General features: G+C 41.8%; 1 protein-coding gene across 1 annotated transcript in view; it reads left to right on the top strand.

Annotated features, from left to right (window-relative positions):
• GALNT12 (polypeptide N-acetylgalactosaminyltransferase 12) overlaps positions 1 to 18,835 on the top strand; it is a 323,293-nt gene extending 304,458 nt beyond the window's left edge. Inside the window, exon 10 of the mRNA XM_077491945.1 lies at positions 14,956 to 18,835. Coding sequence (XP_077348071.1) covers positions 14,956 to 15,093 — 138 coding nt within the window. The 3' untranslated portion in view covers positions 15,094 to 18,835. The remainder of the gene's footprint in view (positions 1 to 14,955) is intronic.
• Positions 18,836 to 19,091: the final 256 nt, after the last annotated feature.

Below are 19,091 nucleotides of genomic sequence, written 5' to 3'. Positions count from 1 at the left end.
TGGTATGTAGCATTTCTCACAGTGCCTGGTATGTAGCATTTCTCACAGTGCCTGGTATGTAGCATTTCTCACAGTGCCTTGTATATAGCATTTCTCACAGTGCCTGGTATATAACATTTCTCACAACGCCTGGCATATAACATTTCTCACAACACCTGGTATATAGCATTTCTCACAACGCCTGGTATATAGCATTTCTCACAACGCCTGGTATATAGCATTTCTCACAACGCCTGGTATATAGCATTTCTCACAACGCCTGGTATATAGCATTTCTCACAACGCCTGGTATATAGCATTTCTCACAACGCCTGGTATATAGCATTTCTCACAACGCCTGGTATATAGCATTTCTCACAACGCCTGGTATATAGCATTTCTCACAACGCCTGGCATATAGCATTTCTCACAACGCCTGGTATATAGCATTTCTCAGTGTCTTGTATATAGCATTTCTCACAGTGCCTGGTATATAGCATTTCTCACAACGCCTGGTATATAGCATTTCTCACAACGCCTGGTATATAGCATTTCTCACAACGCCTGGTATATAGCATTTCTCACAACGCCTGGTATATAGCATTTCTCACAGTGCCTGGTATATAGCATTTCTCACAGTGCCTGGTATACAGCATTTCTCACAGTGCCTGGTATATAGCATTTCTCGAAAAAACTGGTATATATAATTTCTCACAAAGTTCACCTCTGTACCCTCCTCCATCCACAGTTCACCTCTGTATCCTTCTGTCCATCTCATTACCACCCCCCCATGTGCCCCTCTGTACCCTACTCCTCCGTCCACCTCTGTATACCCCCATCCATCTCTGTACCCCCCACCACCTCGGTCCCCCCTCCTCCGTCCACCTCTGTATACCTCCGTCCACCTCTGTACCCCCGCCACATCTGTTCCCCTTCCACATCTGTACCCCCCTCTGTACCCCCGCCAACTCTGTACCCCCCTCCTTTGTCCACCTCTGTACCCCCCATCCACCTCTGTACCCCCCATCCCCATCTGTACCCCCGCCAACTCTGTACCCCCCTCCTTTGTCCACCTCTGTACCCCCCATCCACCTCTGTACCCCCCATCCACCTCTGTAACCCCCATCCACCTCTGTACCCCCCTCCCCCATCCACCTCTGTAAGTCCAAGTCTCAGTCTCGCATGCAAATCCCCTTCTCTGCACTGTGTTCTTTCTCACCTGACGGCGCTATAACACAGTCTCTGGCTATCAGACCCATAGCACACAGCCAGGAACACTTCATTCGACTGTGTGCTACATGGGTCTGTCACTGCCAGGCAAGGTGGGGCAGGAGGAACACGGAGCGTCACTCATTCACTGTCACTCTGGTCCACAGCTCCTAACAGAGGGAGAAGCGAGACAAGCAGGCTCAAGCACATGAAGCTCCCAGCTGTCCCGCTCTGCTGTCACAATGTGGCCGCTGCTTGGGGGGGGGGGGGGGCTGGTCGACTGCACTTGCTACTCCGCGAAAATCTAGGGCAGTGAAGGGCTTAAATGGCAGCTGCTTTGGACCCCAGTGATGGCAGGGCAGGGTAGCCAGCACTTACCTTCAATGGCGCCGCACGCACTCCAGTCGACTCACCCCCACTGTCTGAGAAACCAAAAGTGATGCACTAGCACCACCCAGGGCCACGCTCACTGTCCTCTCCTCCATTCCTGGCCACACCAATCCCATGCCACTACTAGGCATACTGACAAATGAAAGTAGAGTGGGAGTGTATGCGGGCGCACAGCTTGCGCCCTGCACACGCCCTAAACATGGGCAAATCAGCTTTCCAGCCTACAATCAGCTGATTGCAGGCTGGGAAGCTTCCCATAGACCACCGTATGTCCAGCGGCGCCCAGTCACTCTTAAAGTGACAGTTTTTTATTTTTTTATTTTATACAGCTTGAGCCTGAGCTCCCCCTATGGACGGGCCGCCACTGATCATCATGTACAAATATATAAGGGATCCATATAGTGAACTTGGTGTTGAGTTATTCACTTTACAGTCAACAAAGAGGACAAGGGGGCACTCTCTACGTCTAGAGGAAAAGAGATTTCATCTCCAAATACGGAAAGGTTTCTTCACAGTAAGAGCTGTGAAAATGTGGAATAGACTCCCTGCAGAAGTGGTTCTGGCCAGCTCAGTAGATTGCTTTAAGAAAGACTGAGATTATTTCCTAAGTGTACATAATATAACTGGGTACTAACATTTATAGGTAAAGTTGATCCGGGGAAAATCTGATTGCCTCTCGGGGGATCAGGAAGGATTTTTTTTTCCCCTGCTTTAGCAAATTGGATCATGCTCTGCTGGGTTTTTTTGCCTTCATCTGGACCAACTGTGGGTATAGAATTGGGTATATGGAATTGTATGATATTATTATTATTATTATTTTTTTTTTATGCTTGAACTAGATGAACTTGTGTCTTTTTTCAACCTAACTATGTGACTATATGCAGCTGCTAACAGGAGTGCTCCCCCCATCAATGATGAATTCCACTATAATTACTATACATAAGGAGGGCAAAGACCCTCTTGATGTTGCCTCATATAGGTCCATTGCTTTGCTGAATACAGATATGAAAATTCTTCCAAAGGTCTTGGCGGCTAGGTTGAGCAAAGTCATAACGAAACTCATCCACCCCGACCAAACTGGTTTTATACCTGGAAGAACAACTAGTACAAATATAAGGTGGCTTTATTTGAATCTCCAGGTCCCAATGGATGGGGGTGGAGAGAGGGTTATTCTGTCTCTGCATGCCGCCAAGGGCTTTGATAGCTTAGAGTTGCAGTATCTCTGGAAGGCAAAGGAAACAGTCCAACTCGGACCGGGTTTCATCAACTGGGTCAAAATGCTTTATAGAGCCCCAGAGGCCAAAGTAAAGGTAAATGAATACTCTGATAAACTTGGATTGGGGAGGGGGACGAGACAGGGATGTCCCCTGTCACCCCTCCTCTTTGCCATTGCGCTATGGCCCTCAGGTCCTCTGACCAGGTGAAGGGCTTTGGAAGAGGTGACCTGGAGGAAAAACTTGCATTATATGTGGATGACCTTCTGTTATTTCTTGGAGACATGCAGGATTCCCTTCTAAAAGCCAGGAATATTATCAATAGATTTGGTCAAATCTCTGGGTTAATGATAAATTAGACAAAATCCAGCTTGCTACCTGTAGACCCCTTGGGAGGTCCTCTGCCTGAGGAGGTGGCCAGATCCAAGTGGTAAATAAATTTAAATACTTGGGTACTTGGCGCCCCCCCCCCCCCCCTCCTGTAGTCACCAAAAAAAGTTTTAAAAACGGCCCCTTTAACCACTTAACGACCGCCGCATGCCATTGTACGTCATCACAATGGCATGTACAGGCACAAGCACGTACATGTACGTGCTTGCCTTCCAGCGGGTGGGGGGTCCGATCGGACCCCCTCCCGCTGGATGCGGCGGTCCGTTTCGCTTCAGGAGCGATCCGGGATGAGGGGATGGCCGTTGGTTTCTGGCCATCCCCTCTCGATCGCTCCTGGCGAATGAGAAGCTTCCTCCCACTGTGTATTGTATACACAGGCAGGGAGGAAGTGATGTCATTCTCTTCGGGGCGGTCTTTTTGACCGGACTACGAGGAGAAGACTAAAAGTAAGTGCACCAAACACTACACTGACACTAACTAACACACAGGCACACAACCCCCCCGATCACCCCCTTTTGTCAGTGTCGCTAAGCGATCATTTTTCTGATCGCTGCATTAGTGTCACTGGTGTCGCTAGGCAGCTAGTTATTTTTTTAGGTTCACCGCCAGGTTTTTATAGCGCTAGATACCCCCATATACTACCCAATAATGGTTTTAACCCCCTGATTGCCCCTAGTTAACCCTTTCACCAGCATCACCGTATAAGTGTCACTGGTGACGCTGGTTAGCCAGTTAGTTATTAAGGTTCCCCGTCAGGTTTTTATATAGCGCCAGGGACCAAAAATTTTAACCCCCTGATTGCCCCTAGTTAACCCTTTCACCAGTGATCACCGTATAAGTGTTACGGGTGATTCTGGTTAGTTTGCTTTTTATAGCATCAGGGCACCCACCATTTATTACCCAATAAAGGTTTAACCCCCTGATCACCCGGCGGGTGATATCAATTAGGTTTTAGGGTCAGGGTCTGCGTCGCCCCAGGCAGCACTAGGTTAGTGCCAGTACCGCTAACACCCACGTGCAAAGCATACACCTCCCGTAGTGGTATAGAATCTGAACAGATCAATATCTGATCTGATCAGATCTATACTAGCGTCCCCAGCAGTTTAGGGTTCCAAAAAAACGCATTGTTAGCGGGATCAGTCCAGATACCTGCTAGCACCTGCGTTTTGCCCCTCCGCCCAGCCCACCCAAGTGCAGTATCGATCAATCACTGTCACTTACAAAACACTAAACACATAACTACAGCGATCGCAGAGTCAGGCCTGATCCCTGCGATCACTAACAGTTTTTTTTTGGTAGCGTTTTATATTTAAATCCGGAAGGCAGTGCTTGGTTTACGGGGTCCAGTACGTGGCTAGGCTCCCAAAAAGTCCACCACATGTGGTATCCCCGTACTCGGGAGAAGCAGCAGAATTTATTTTGGGGTGTAATTTGACTTATGCCCATAGCATGTGTGAGCAATATATCATTTAGTGACAACTTTGTGCAAAAAAAAAAAAAAAAAATTGTAATATTCCTGCAACTTGTGGCAAAATATAAAATATTTTATGGACTCAACATGCCTCTCAGTAAATAGCTTGGGGTGTCTACTTTCCAAAATGGGGTCATTTGGGGGGGGTTTTGTGTTATTTTGGCATTTTATGGCCTTCGAAACTGTGATAGGTAGTGAGGAGTGAAATCAAAAATTTGCACCCTTAGAAATCCTGAAGGCAGTGATTGGTTTTCGGGGTGCCATACGCAGCTAGACTCCCAAAAAGTCCCACATATCTGGTATCCCGTACTCAGGAGAAGCAGCAGAATATATTTTGGGGTGCAATTCCACATATAACTATGGCATGTGTGAGCAATATATCATTTAGTGACAACTTTTTGTAAACTTTTTTTTTTGTGTCATTATTCAATCACTTGGGACAAAAAAAAAAATATTCAATGGGCTCAACATGCCTCTCAGCAATTTCCTTAGTGTGTCTACTTTCCAAAATGGGGTCATTTGGGGGGGGGGGATTGTACTGCCCTGCCATTTTAGCACCTCAAGAATGAGATAGGCAGTCATAAATTAAAAGCTGTGTAAATTCCAGAAAATGTACTCTAGTTTGTAGACGCTATAACTTTTGCGAAAACCAAAAAATATACGCTTATTGACATTTTTTTTACTAAAGACATGTGGCTGAATAAATTTTGCCCTAAATGTATGACTAAAATTGAGTTTATTTGATTTTTCTTATAACAAAAAGTAGAAAATATATTTTTTTCTCAAAATTTTCGGTCTTTTTCCATTTATATCGCAAAAAATAAAAATTGCCAGTTCAGCTTTGTTCCTAAGCTTAAGCGTGCTGTTTTCCATCTGCTAAATTCAGTCTACCTCCGTGAACCATAGGCCAAGGGAGGGGATTTTCTGTTGTTTCCAGAATTTCGGGATAAGTGCCTTGGCAGCGTTTAATAAATAAGGGGTAACTGGTTTCCTGTATTGTCCTACTGGCTCGTCTGGAATAATATTTTCCAGGGGTCATTCTGTATCTTACTGCCTTGGATTTTATAAAGGGACATGCCCACAAGATGGGTGTGTGATCCTGCATATCCGCAGGCCCTCCAGCATAGCTTTGAGATGGTTGGGAAAGACCTATTAAGTACAACCGGAGTGTAGTGGCATCTTGTCAACATTTTGTAATTTACTTCTGCTGTTTTGAAAGATATAGATGAGATGTGTGAGAGACATATTATCGTGTTGCGTTGTAAATCCTGTTCCCATTTGGTTAGGAACGACTGCAGTGGTGTTGAGGATACGGTAAGTAAAGCCTGGTAGAAACTAGATATGGGCTTGGCAGGAGGCTGATTCCCGGCGAGTTCCTCCTCCACGGAATTCAGGTCCTCATCTGACCACAAGGGTTTAGGGAGAGTGTTTACAAATTTCATTAGCTGGTGGTATTGCCACTGATTCATGAATGAAATCTGTTCCCCCAGAATGATGTCCGAAATGGGTAGCATGCCAGCCGTATTTGTAACTTGGTGTAGCAAAATAGGTGTTTCCGAGATCCAATTACTGAAGCTAGAGTCCATGTTTCCCCGTGGGAAATCATCATGTCCTGCTCAACTGCATAAGGGGTGAGTTGTAAGGCCATCCATGTGCCCTACACAGATGGTCCCAGGATGCGAACGAGGATCTGGTAAGAGGGGAAGTAGTCAGGGCCAACTTGCAATATCTATTTGGTATCCAAATAAAAAGATATAGGTCTTTTTCACTCAGTTCTCTCTTCAGCTGCACCCAAAGCTTAGACTCTTTATGGTACTTCCAGTCTGACACTCGGTTTAGTATTATAGCGAGAAAGTATTTTTGTTTTAAAATTAGAAAGTAAGCCAAATTCACGGAAGGCTGTCATGAGCTTAGGGAGGCAAATGAGTGGTTGCTGTACAAAAAATAGAATGTCATCCGCATATGCGGCGTATTTATGCTCTGACTTCCCTACCCTGATTCTGTGTATGTTGGCGTCTCCACATGCAGTCACTAGAAAGGGTCCTAATGATAACGGATAGGGGAAAGGGGGCAGCCCTGCCATGTTCCGTTATACAGGTAATACGTGTCAGTCATTGTACCGTTGATTCTTAGTTGAGCTAAAGGGTTCTGGTCAAAAGCTGCTACTTTTCCCTTTAAGTTCGGGCCTATCCCAATATATGATAATGTGGCCATTAGGTACTCCCAGTCCACCCTATCAAACGCTTTTTCTGCGTAAGTAGATAAGAGAAGGGTGGGCTGGGAGCACCTCCGCACATGCAATATCAGAGAGACTCCTGAGTGAATTGTCTCGGGATTCCCTCCCTGGTATAAAGCCTATCTGATCTCTGGAGGGTAGCAGGGGCAGGAGTCTATTGGAAATTGCTTTCGCATACATTTTTGCGTCTATGTTTAATAAAGAAATTGGGCGGTAACTGCCGCATAGGCTTAGGTCTTTCCTTGGTTTAGGCAGGACCGTAATGGGAGCATGTAGAGTCTCTGGACGGAACCCCCCCCCCCCCCCCCCGCAGATGTCCAGTTGGCATATGGGAGTAGGATATCTGCATAAGTGCGATAGTATGCCACCAGCAACCCATGCTCGAAATTCTTTAGCTATCTCATTCATTTTGTAGAGCATGTTATCTGAAGCCAACTTGATTTTAGCTAAACTTTTTTTGAGCAATTAAGCAGGCTAACATACGACTGGGTTTATTCCCCCATTTGTAGAGCTACTGGGAAACTAAACGTCCGTGTGAAGTATATTCTTCATAGAACAGGGCTTTCAGTTCCTCTATCTTCTTGGTGAGGGAGTGTAATATTAGAGGGGAGCTCGCAAGTTTATGTTTTTTCTCCAGTAGGCCTATATCTCCAATGAGTTAGGATTGTACCTGTGTTCTCTCCCTCTTCTTCGTGGAGCCCAGCTCCATAAGATTGCCTCTAATATGGGCCCTGTGGGCCTCCCACAAAACACCTGGTGTTATCTCAGGTGAGGTGTTATCTTGGAAGTAAAGGGAGAGATCCAGGCCGATCTTCCTAGCCTCCATTTCTTCTGCTTTAATGGGTAATGACCGGATTTTTATAGATAGGCTAATCGGGGCATGATCTGAAACCGTCAAGGTTTCAATACAGGAGTTTGTATTGAGATCTAGATAATGATGTTTTAGGAAGAAATAGTCTATCCTCAAGTAAGTGTTGTACAGATGTGAATAATACGTGAATTTTTTTTCATGTGGGTGCAATACCGTCCATAAATCCATGAGTTAGGCCTCATGTAGTTACAGTGCCTTGCGAAAGTATTCGGCCCCCTTGAACTTTTCAACCTTTTGCCACATTTCAGGCTTCAAGCATAAAGATATAAAATTTTAATTTTTTGTGAAGAATCACCAACAAGTGGGACACAATTGTGAAGTGGAACGAAATCTATTGGATAATTTAAACTTTTTTAGCAAATAAAAAACGGAAAAGTGGTGCGTGCAAAATTATTCGGCCCCTTTTACTTTCAGTGCAGCAAACTCACTCCAGAAGTTCAGCGAGGATCTCTGAATGATCCAATGTTGTCCTAAATGACTGATGGTGATAAATAGAATCCCCCTGTGTGTAATCAAGTCTCTGTATAAATGCACCTGCTCTGTGATAGTCTCAGGGTTCTGTTGAAAGCGCAGAGAGCATCATGAAGACCAAGGAACACACCAGGCAGGTCCGTAATACTGTTGTGGAAAAGTTTAAAGCCGGATTTGGATGCAAAAAGATTTCCCAAGCTTTAAACATCCCAAGGAGCACTGTGCAAGTGATCATTTTGAAATGGAAGGAATATCAGACCACTGCAAATCTACCAAGACCTGGCCGTCCCTCTAAACTTTCAGCTCAGACAAGGAGAAGACTGATCAGAGATGCAGCCAAGATGCCCATGATCACTCTGGATGAACTGCAGAGAACTACAGCTGAGGTGGGAGAGTCTGTCCATAGGACAACAATCAGTCGTACACTGCACAAATCTGGCCTTTATGGAAGAGTGGCAAGAAGAAAGCCATTTCTCAAAGATATCCATAAAAAGTCTCGTCTAAAGTTTGCCACAAGCCACCTGGGAGACACACCAAACATGTGGAAGAAGGTGCTCTGGTCAGATGAAACCAAAATCGAACTTTTTGCCCACAAGGCAAAACGATATGTTTGGCGTTAAAGCAACACAGCTCATCACCCTCAACACACCATCCCCACTGTCAAACATGGTGGTGGCAGCATAATGGTTTGGGCCTGCTTTTCTTCAGCAGGGACAGGGAAGATGGTTAAAATTGAGGGGAAGATGGATGCAGCCAAATACAGGACCATTCTGGATGAAAACCTGTTGGAGTCTGCAAAAGACCTGAAACTGGGATGGAATTTTATCTTCCAACAAGACAATGATCCCAAACATACAGCAAAATCTACAAAGGAATGGTTCACAAATAAACGTATCCAGGTGTTAGAATGGCCAAGTCAAAGTCCATACCTGAATCCAATCAAGAATCTGTGGAAAGAGCTGAAAACTGCTGTTCACAAACGCTCTCCATCCAACCTCACTGAGCTCGAGCTGTTTTGCAAGGAAGAATGGGCAAGAATTTCAGTCTCTCGATGTGCAAAACTGATAGAGACATACCCCAAGCGACTTGCAGCTGTAATCGCAGCAAAAGGTGGCTCTACAAAGTATTAACACAAGGGGGCCGAATAATTTTGCACGCCCCACTTTTCATTTTTTTATTAGTTAAAAAAGTTTCAAAAATCCTATAGATTTCGTTCCACTTCACAATTGTGTCACACTTGTTGGTGATTCTTCACAAAAAATAAAAATTTTATATCTTTATGTTTGAAGTTTGAAATGTGGCAAAAGGTTGAAAAGTTCAAGGGGGCCGAATACTTTCATAAGGCACTGTATTTACGTATATAGGCTAATCGTCTATGAGGGATGTGTGATTTACCCTGGGAGGTATCCAAGGGAGGCATTCATATCCCCTCCCATGATTATGCAGCCTTGGGCAAAATCTTTCAATTTAGCTAGAGTGGTTGATATGAATTCTGCTTGACCTTGGTTAGGGGCGTATAAATTAGCAAGCGTGCAAGGCACATTTCCCAGTGTACCCTTTATGCGCACAAAGTCCTCTAAAGTGAAAAACGGTGTCTGGACTCTGCACCCAACCCACGTGGTGAGCGGCCTAGTCCATCTAGCTCTGGCATGTCTTCTGCCTCCAGGGCAAGATAGCGTTTGATGGAGCTAGCTGGGGTGCTCTTTTTTGGATGGGGCTTACACGATCTCCTTCCCATGCTTGCCATCAAGGTTGTAATGTAGTAGGGTAGCATTAAGTCGGGTGAATTGAGTGCCGGTGTTCCTGTGAGATGCGTCCTCACACGTCCATTTCCAGGCCACACCCCCCAAACTGAGTGCTTTTAACCATCAAAGTGTAGTTTATATAAATTAAATAACCAGTGCCTTTTTCCATTAAAGTGACTTTCTTGACTTTCATAATTTTCTGGTGTCAGTTTTGTGACCTTATCTTGCTTAACCTCATAGCTATAATTGCTTTCAAACAATCTTGTGTACCATACACACCCCTTGTTCCATCTCATACACCCATGCATCCCTCCCACCTGGCCTCTAGGCCAATTGGTTTCAAGCATTCTCGTGCACTGAACACACCCTTTAATCCAACTTGTGCACCCAAGCAATCCTCCCACCTCGCCACTAGGCCTATTTGGGGGCATCCTAATGTGACCGTTACATATATCAATCATTTTATGTGTTAATGGCGTGTTTAAACTTGTATGCTTACACTCTTCCCTCCCTATCCCACCCTGCCCTTTGACCCTATGCAACTAACATCTAAACAAACAAACGAAACAAACAAACCAAAAACATAAAACACATATGGAGAAAACTTTGCCATACCCCCTGATATCAAGAAGTACTATGCTCATTGTTTCCTCCCACCTACCCCCTCCCCCCTCCCTCCTCTCTTCCTCCCCTTGTTATACAAGTTGTGCTTATTATGTAAATTAAACTAAATCATAGTGTTAATGAAATTCTAGAGTAGTACAGTCAGACTAAGCTACAGTCTCTTTTTTTAAGTTTCAATCCAGTCTTCCACGCTCTCTGGGGTGTCAATATATTTCTCTTTAAATATTATGAAAAAATTATTTTTATCTTATTTCTGATCTACCTGTGTTAATAAGTACTGAGATAGTCCATAGATGTTCTATTAACTGTGTAGGTTTGGTCACATTAGCTGCAGCTGTAGTAACTTCCTTTTTGGCCCTATATAACCTCTGGTTTCTCTTTAAAAATTATTGATTAGGATGATGGTACTTGTTTATATGCTTTTTTGAATTTTCGTTTAACTGGGGCTTGAAACTCATTTGCATTGCCTCTGGGGTGTCGAGAAACACAGTCTCCTCCATGGCATTTATTCACAATTGTGCTGGGTATAACAGTGCATAGTTCAATTTTAATTGTTGTAATTTACGCTTGACTTCTCCAAACTTGTTCCTCCGTTTTTGTAAATCGGGTGAAAAGTCAGGATATATAGAGACCCTTTTACCGTTGTACAAGATATTGCCTATTTCTTTGGCTTTGTTTAATATAGTCACTTTATCTCTATAATGAAATATTTTTACCAGAAGAGACCTAGGAGGGGCACCCGACTGAGGGGGTTTGGGAGGAACCCTATGGGTTGTTTCTATTGCAAAAAAGGATGAAAAGGACGGGACTCCAAACAGATCTCTGAACCATTTTTCCAGGAATACTATGGGGTCTGATCCCTAAGTCCGTTCAGGAAGCCCCACTATCCGTATGTTCTTCCTATGCATCCTGCTCTCCATTTCATCAATCTTTGTTTGGTAGATAGTCATTTGTTCCCTTATGATTCTCATGTCTTGTTTCATAGGATTTAAATCATCCTCTATTAAACTAACCCTCCCCTCAAGGGTGGTAGTTCTTTCACAGACATTTCGCATATCATGCCTAACGAAAGATAATTCTTCCCGCACAGTTTTAAGCTGGTCAGACATTTAATTTATAGAACTTTTGCATGAATTAATTGCATGCAATATTTCCGTTAGTGATGGTTTTGCTTCCCCTAGAGCTAGCGTAGTAGATGGTGGCTTTGATCACCCTTGAACGTCCTCCATCCCCTCAGCCGGCAAGCTTCCTATGGGGACATTCGCCCCTTTTGCAGGGGTTGCCTGGCCTTGTCCCAAACTTTTCCTTGTAACATTAGCCCCAGACTGTGGTTTAGATAGCATAGTGGCTTGTTGGGTCTGTTGACTGTTTTTTGGCGGGGTCTGCCCCTGCAGGTGTGAAAATGCCTTTAATTTGGCAGCAGCTGCCTGGCTCACCTTTGTGGTATGCTGCGATGGCATAATCACATAGGGTTATATATGAAAGTGTGTATTTATCTATCCCTTTTTCCCGTCCTCTACCATCCTCAGGACCATCTAAGTGAAACCAGATGGGGAGAGGGAGAGGGCGGGGAGGGAGAGGAGAAGAGGTGCCAAAAAAGAAGGGAGAGACTTCCCCCCTTTACCTGGAGTAAGCAATTGGAGGGCCCTCACCCAGAGAAGTTCACATATCCTAGTATTGTAGAGGGTAAAAGAAAGTCACTCTCTCTTGTTCCAACAGATAAAAGTGTAGCAGTGTATCATGAGGGGGGACTCTCACACCTCCACTTATCAACACAATCCGTGAGAGAAATACCCTGCGTTGTAGCGGGGGGGGGTAGGGATTAAACTTTTTGGGCATCAAAGAAAACGCTATGTCTGGTGCAAACCCAATACATCACATCACCCAAAGAATACCATCAGTGAAACATAGTGGTGGCAGCATCATGCTGTGGGGATGTTTTTCAACAGTCGGAACTGGGAAACTGCTCAGAGTTGAGGGAAAGATGGATGGTGCTAAATACAGGGATATTCTTGAACAATATCTGTACCACTTGGTATGTGATATGAGGCTAGGACGGAGGTTTACCTTCCAGCAGAACAGTGACCCCAAACACACTGCTAAAGCAACACTTGAGTGGTTTAAAGGGAAATATGTAAATGTGTTGGAATGGCCTAGTCAAAGCCCAGACCTCAATCCAATAGAAAATCTGTGGTTAGACTTAGATTGTTGTTCACAAGCGCAAACCATCCAACTTGAAGGAGCTGGAGCAGTTTTGCAAGAAGGAATGGGCAAAAATCCCAGTGGTAAGATGTGGCAAGCTCATAGAGACTTATCCAAAGGAGCTGTGATAGCCACAAAAGGTGGCTCTACAAAGTATTGACTTTAGGGGGGTGAATAGTTATGCACATTGACTTTTTCTGTTATTTATCCTATTTGTTGTTTGCTTCACAATAAAAAAAAAAACATCTTGAAAGTTGTGGGCATTTTCTGTAAATTAAAAGATGCAAATCCTCAAACAATCCATGTTAATTCCAGGTTGAGAGGCAACAAAACATGAAAAATGTCAAGGGGGGTGAATACTTTTATGAGGCACTGTATGTATATAAATATACAGTACACAACATAAATGCGTACGCCCCAACAGATTTGTCAGAAACCTTTACCTTTACTTTATTTTAAGAATCAACATTTTCTATGGGACACTATACTACAAAATACTCCCACAAATGTAGGCCATTGATTGCAACTGTGATTTGTTAATTTGCGCACACAAAGTATTATTCCTAACAAATTCAAAACCATGTTGCAAAATTCAGTACACCCCAATGAAAGTCTTAAGAGCAAAGGTAAATTTTAGACATCCAAATTCTAATTAACAAGAATTTAACTATAGGTGAGTCTAATTATTCATTAAACAGGTGTCCAGCATACAGTTGATTATAAAAGTGTGTTACTTAACAAAGGAAAACCCCTTCCCATTTCATGATGTCAGCAATAGCACCACATGGAAGAGAAATGTCACAAGGCCTGAGAAAAAAATAATAATTTATTTACACAAGAAAGGTGACGGCTACAAGGAGATCAACTAGGCTTTACTTATTGGTCAGAATACTGTAGCAAAAGTGTTCCAAATTTTAACAAAGATGGAACTGCAACCATCTCACAGAGAAGTCCAGGCCGTCCACGGAAGTTAACACCTCAACAAAAGCGTCTTTTGATGACAAGGGTTGAAGAAAATTGCCATGCAAGTTCACTGCAGTTAGCTTAAGAAGTACAAAGCCAAATAGGGGTGATTGTCTCCCGTGACACAATTTGGTGTATACTGCAGAGCAATGGCATGCGTGGGTGTCGTCCATGAAGGCGGCCTCTCCATAAAACCCATGCACAAAAAAGGCCCACCGCCCACCTAGAAATTGCCAGGGCCCATGCTGAAAAAGAAGACAACTACTGGGACTCTGTAAACTGCATGACGTTGCAAAGGTGAGGGGTACAAAGGAAAATGCATGGTGCCTAGAGTGAAACATGATGGTGGCAGTGTCCTTCTGTGGGGTTGCATGAGTGCTTGAGGAACTACATTTCATTGCTGGTATCATGAATTCACAGATGTACTCCTCTATATTGAAAGAGAAGATGCTACCATCACTCTGTGCTCTTGGTTATTGTGCACTTTACCAACATGACAATTCTCCAAAACACGCATCTAAGGCCACTTCTGCATTTCTGATGAACAGAGTGAAAGTGATTCAGTGGCCAAGTATGTCTCCTTATCTGAACCCAATCGAACACCTATGGGGAATTCTGAAGAGAAAAGTTGAGCATCACTCTCTATCCAGCTTCCAGGCTCTAAAAGATGTCATTCTTGAAGAATGGAAACAAAATAGATTTTGCAATATGTTGCCAACTTGTTCATTCCCTGCCTAAAAGACTTGGTGCTGTCCTTGCAAATCATGGAGGTCATAGTATTTTACTAGACATAGTAGTTTTTGTTGTGAGGTGTATTCATTTTTGAATCAACTAATTTGAGTAAAACTGAAGATTTTGCAATCTAAGTTATTTTATTAACCTTATTTTCATGTAATGAGCTAAATAAATTGTTCTATAACACTCAGTTTTGTTAAAATTTGGGAAATTGTTCTTGTGTTCATTTAGATATTGATTTGAGATATTGATTTATGCAGAGCATTGTGTATGTGTGTGAGATATAAATATATATATATATATATATATATATATATATATATATATATATATATATATATATATATATATATATATAGTTATTATTATATATTTTTTTTTATGAAGGTGACTATGAATTACCTAGGTCACCCATTTCTTTAAATGCATTCAATATTTGTTTTGCTTCTTTACAGGATGGTTCCTTGCTACATCAACAAACCCAAAAGTGCATTCAAGCTGAAAGAAACTCTCAAACAGGAAATCCTGAGCCTGTATTAAGGCCCTGTTTAAATATCGATCTACAGAAATGGTTTTTCCAAGAAAGAAGTTGAAAGTGTTGTGGAGTGATGTAGCTTCAACAAAAAGGAGCATTTGGCAGCTATTTTGATGTCACTGGCATTTTTTGTCTCCGATTTACGTAATATGTGCTATATTCGGATGTTCACAATTGTTGAAAATCTCAGTACTTTTATTTTGAACTGTGCCTTTTTAGAGTAACAGATGGTGGAATACTTCTAGAATTCAAATGCAGTCATAGATTAAATTTTAGATACATAGTCCACCTTTCTGATGATAAAAATAATAATAAATGCACTCATATTTATTAATAAAAAAAAAAATGTGCAGCTATTATTTAATTTTTTTGCATTGGAGCACCTGCAAAGCATTGCAAATGCAATCAGTTGATTGCGGGCAAAAAGTCCTGGCTCCTGCAGACTATTTCTCCATCCACAGGTTTTGTACCAAGCTAGGGACCTTCAGTTATGGGGCTGGAGGAAGTATCAATCGATTACAAGACTTCCCTCTGCCGCTGTGTTTTTTTTTCCATTTACAGATCCCTGTGAATGAGCGGTGCGACTGTGTGGGCAGAGCCATGCACAGCTGTGCCAAATAAAAAAAAAAACATAATGAGATGCTACAAGGAAACAAACCCCTGGGTGTCCCTGTAGCATCCCGGTTCTTTTCCCTGTAGCATCCCCTCATGTTTTTTAGTAGGGGTGGCAGACTGTGCCCATGTTTCATGTTACAGCCTAAATATGGGTGTAACATGAACTATGGTAAGAAAGATAAGTTTATATTGTAAAGGTGATGGTGTGTAGTGAAAATAAAGCATTTATTTCTCACATAGCATATGGAGGCAAGGGAAATTGCTGTATTGCTGATTTCTGTTTATTGATTTCTGTTTTAAAACCATGTTTTACCTTTCCTTTTACCAGAATTTAGATCTCGATTTCTGTAGGTGAAAGGACTATATTGAGCCCCTGTTTATTTTTATACTAAAACAAAGCATCTTTACATTTTGTTCCAAAAACGGATGATTCACAAGTCACTTATGCAATTATTTAAATGCAAAATAATCATATTTGTTAAACCTGCTGCAAATGGTCTATAGTTGTTGTCATGTTCATTGTACATTTTCTGCAATTTGACTTTTCTAATATGCATGCTTCCTGCTAATAACGTACTGTCAGGTAATGGGACACTTTTTTTTTTTTTTTTTTTTTTTTTATGGTGATCATTGGAGGCTCTCATATTTCATAGCATATTTAGTATAAGTTTCTAAATATTCACTTTCTATGGTGAGTGGGTCTAACTTGCACTGCAGTAGTTTCATAAAGTTTTTAATACTGAATATCATCATTCCATAAATAATAGTATATGGACAGAGTTAGGAGTAGAGGAAACCTGTCATTACAGAAATGCTGTATGTTCTTTTTGGACATTTTGAGGTGCAGAGCTTTGAGCAACAATGTCAAAATAATGACCATGACTGTAATAGTGTATGTTACAATTATAATGAAAGTGTGTTGGAATCTATTTATTTTTTCAGATGTTGGAGAGTTACAAAATATTAAATGGTTTATGGAGTTCTCTACCAAAGCGCAATAATAATTTTATTTTTTTACCTCTCCTTTGGTTGGCCAAATGGTTGGTTTAGAAATAGTGAAACTCACCTGCAGAGAAATAAGATTAGCAATTTTTGATGCACTTTAATCAAACCACGAGTCAGAGTGTGTGTGATATATAATTACTGTGTATATATACAGTATACTGCATCAGTAAACCCTGCACTCTGTACACAGCACACCCCTGAACCCTGAACTCTACTTAACCCACACTCCTCGTATTTAATGCCCTTTTAAGACCCTCCCACTGTTAGTGTAGGGGTTGGTGCTGCTGCCTCCTGAATGTGTTTTTTCTTTCCGCCGAATGGGAATTTTGCATAGCAATACTGTGTCATAATCACAAATCAAGCATTTTGCTTGTGGTTGCCCCATTGAGCTAAACGGGCAAGTTTTAGAGGCAATGCTGCCTGTGAAACTTGACATGTCAAGTTAAAATTGCACCACTATAAAGCAAAGCATCAAGCTCATGGCAATGTGTTCTCACCCAAGCAGCTGCTATGTTCATTTATAGGTAGGTGGCCAGGGAGTGGTTCGGTGCCACCCCTTCTTGACCCCTTTACAACAGCTGAATGATGGCTACAGTGTTTTGCACATTGCTGGGAGGGCATAATATATTTTTAAATGTAAACCAGGGCAATTACCTGTTATAGGTATTAACAGTGCTTTCAGGTTGTGTTTATACTGTTTAAATACTGATTGTTTTCATTTCTAATGGGAGTTCTGTAATTTTTCAGGTTGTCAGTAAAAAAAAAAGGTGCGTTGTCAGTAAATGTTTCATGTTCTGTTAGGGAAAAAAGTTGCGGGACGTTGGCAACCCTGGTTCCAAGCACTGTTCTCCCTCTTCTTAGAGCTCACCATATACAGACATTAACTCATGCAAAGAAAGATTGGATTATAATATAATAACACTCACAAACAAATGCACACAAAGTGAAATGTACATCACATTTAAATGAATTATAACAGCATCCCCTCTCACCACAGGCTTGTGCCTGCAAGATGATGTTGTCTGATGTGGCTTCACCCATATATGCATTACGCCAGATCCACAGGCTTCCTCAGTAGGCTACTGTCAGGCTACCTGAGGAAGCCTGTGGCTCAAGCGTATAGCCATGCCAGTCAGTGAGCCTGTGGTGAGAGGGGGATTCTGCCATAATTCATTTAATGCAATGTACATTGTGTGCATATGTTTGTTTTTGGACTTGAGTTATGCAGCAGGATAATGATCCAAAACACATCAGCAAGTCCATCTCTGAATGACTCCAAAAAAAACAAAATTAAGGTTTTGAGGTGGCCTAGTCAAAGTCCGGACTTAAATCCAACTGACATGTTGTGGCATGATCTTAGACTTTTTCGCATAGGTTTGGACAGCTTTTATTCCCCTTAATAAATGAAATCGTAATTTAAACACTATTCATCTTTGTATATATTACATTTTGTTTGATCTGAATCTACAAAAAAAAAGTCAGGAAGCGTTAAATAATTTTTCACAGCACTGTACAGAATCCTATACCCACAGTTGATCAAATCCTAGAAGGTTGACCACCTTATTTCAATTTTATTTTGAATCACTGATCTGGCATAAGTGTGCAGATGGGGACTCTGGCGTTCCTGATCCCGAAAGTATTAAAGCATGCAGGCCAGAAATTTAGCTAGGAAACAGGAATTTTCGAAAGATCAACTCAGTATTTCTTTCATAACAGGTTTCCTTTTAATAACTAAAAAAAAACAAATAATGTGACAAATTATACATAACATTAAACACTTCTAACCATTCCCTGTCACAATTACCTCTAGGGTAAAGAAACATACTTGCTGAGAACCTCTGCTCTGATATATGAAGGATAAGTAGTAATAATAAAGCATAAAGTTTACATAACAATGTTTTGTGTAAGCGCAACATGAAAATACTGTACATTTATTAAAGCTCATGTTCATTTGCTGAATTGAACTGTGAAAGTTGATTCTGTTGTTTGTATGACGGGTCTTTTCTATTGTATGTTATGTAATTGATTCCTTTTTAACATAATTTTAACAAACTGATTTACTGTAAAGCTAATATTTTTTTAAAAATTTATAAATTCTAACTACATTTTGGAGTGTGATTGTGGTGAGAAAATCAAGGCCCTAAAATATGTTTTACCATTAAAATTTTGACAAAAGAAAAGTTTTGTGTTGCATACACCTGCTTTCATTATCACAAAGATCTTGTTATACCACCAGAAATTTATATGACCATAATTTTTCTTTTATGACAGCTCTCAGTGGTAGCATACATATATGTTAACTTTTCCCTTAACCCTATAGGGTGAGTGAATAAAGATTGCTCTTACAGCCCAATTTCTATACGTATGCTTTTTGCACTGTCTAAGGCAGGGGTAGGCAACCTCGGCACTCCAGCTGTGGTAAAACTACAAATCCCA

The sequence above is a fragment of the Lithobates pipiens genome, unplaced genomic scaffold, assembly GCF_037356315.1.
Source record: "Lithobates pipiens isolate NorthernLeopardFrog02 unplaced genomic scaffold, aLitPip1_a1.2 Scaffold_19, whole genome shotgun sequence".
NCBI classification, from domain to species: domain Eukaryota; kingdom Metazoa; phylum Chordata; class Amphibia; order Anura; family Ranidae; genus Lithobates; species Lithobates pipiens.
Note: the sequence above shows the minus strand (reverse complement) of the source record. Positions and strands in the feature narration are given on the sequence as shown.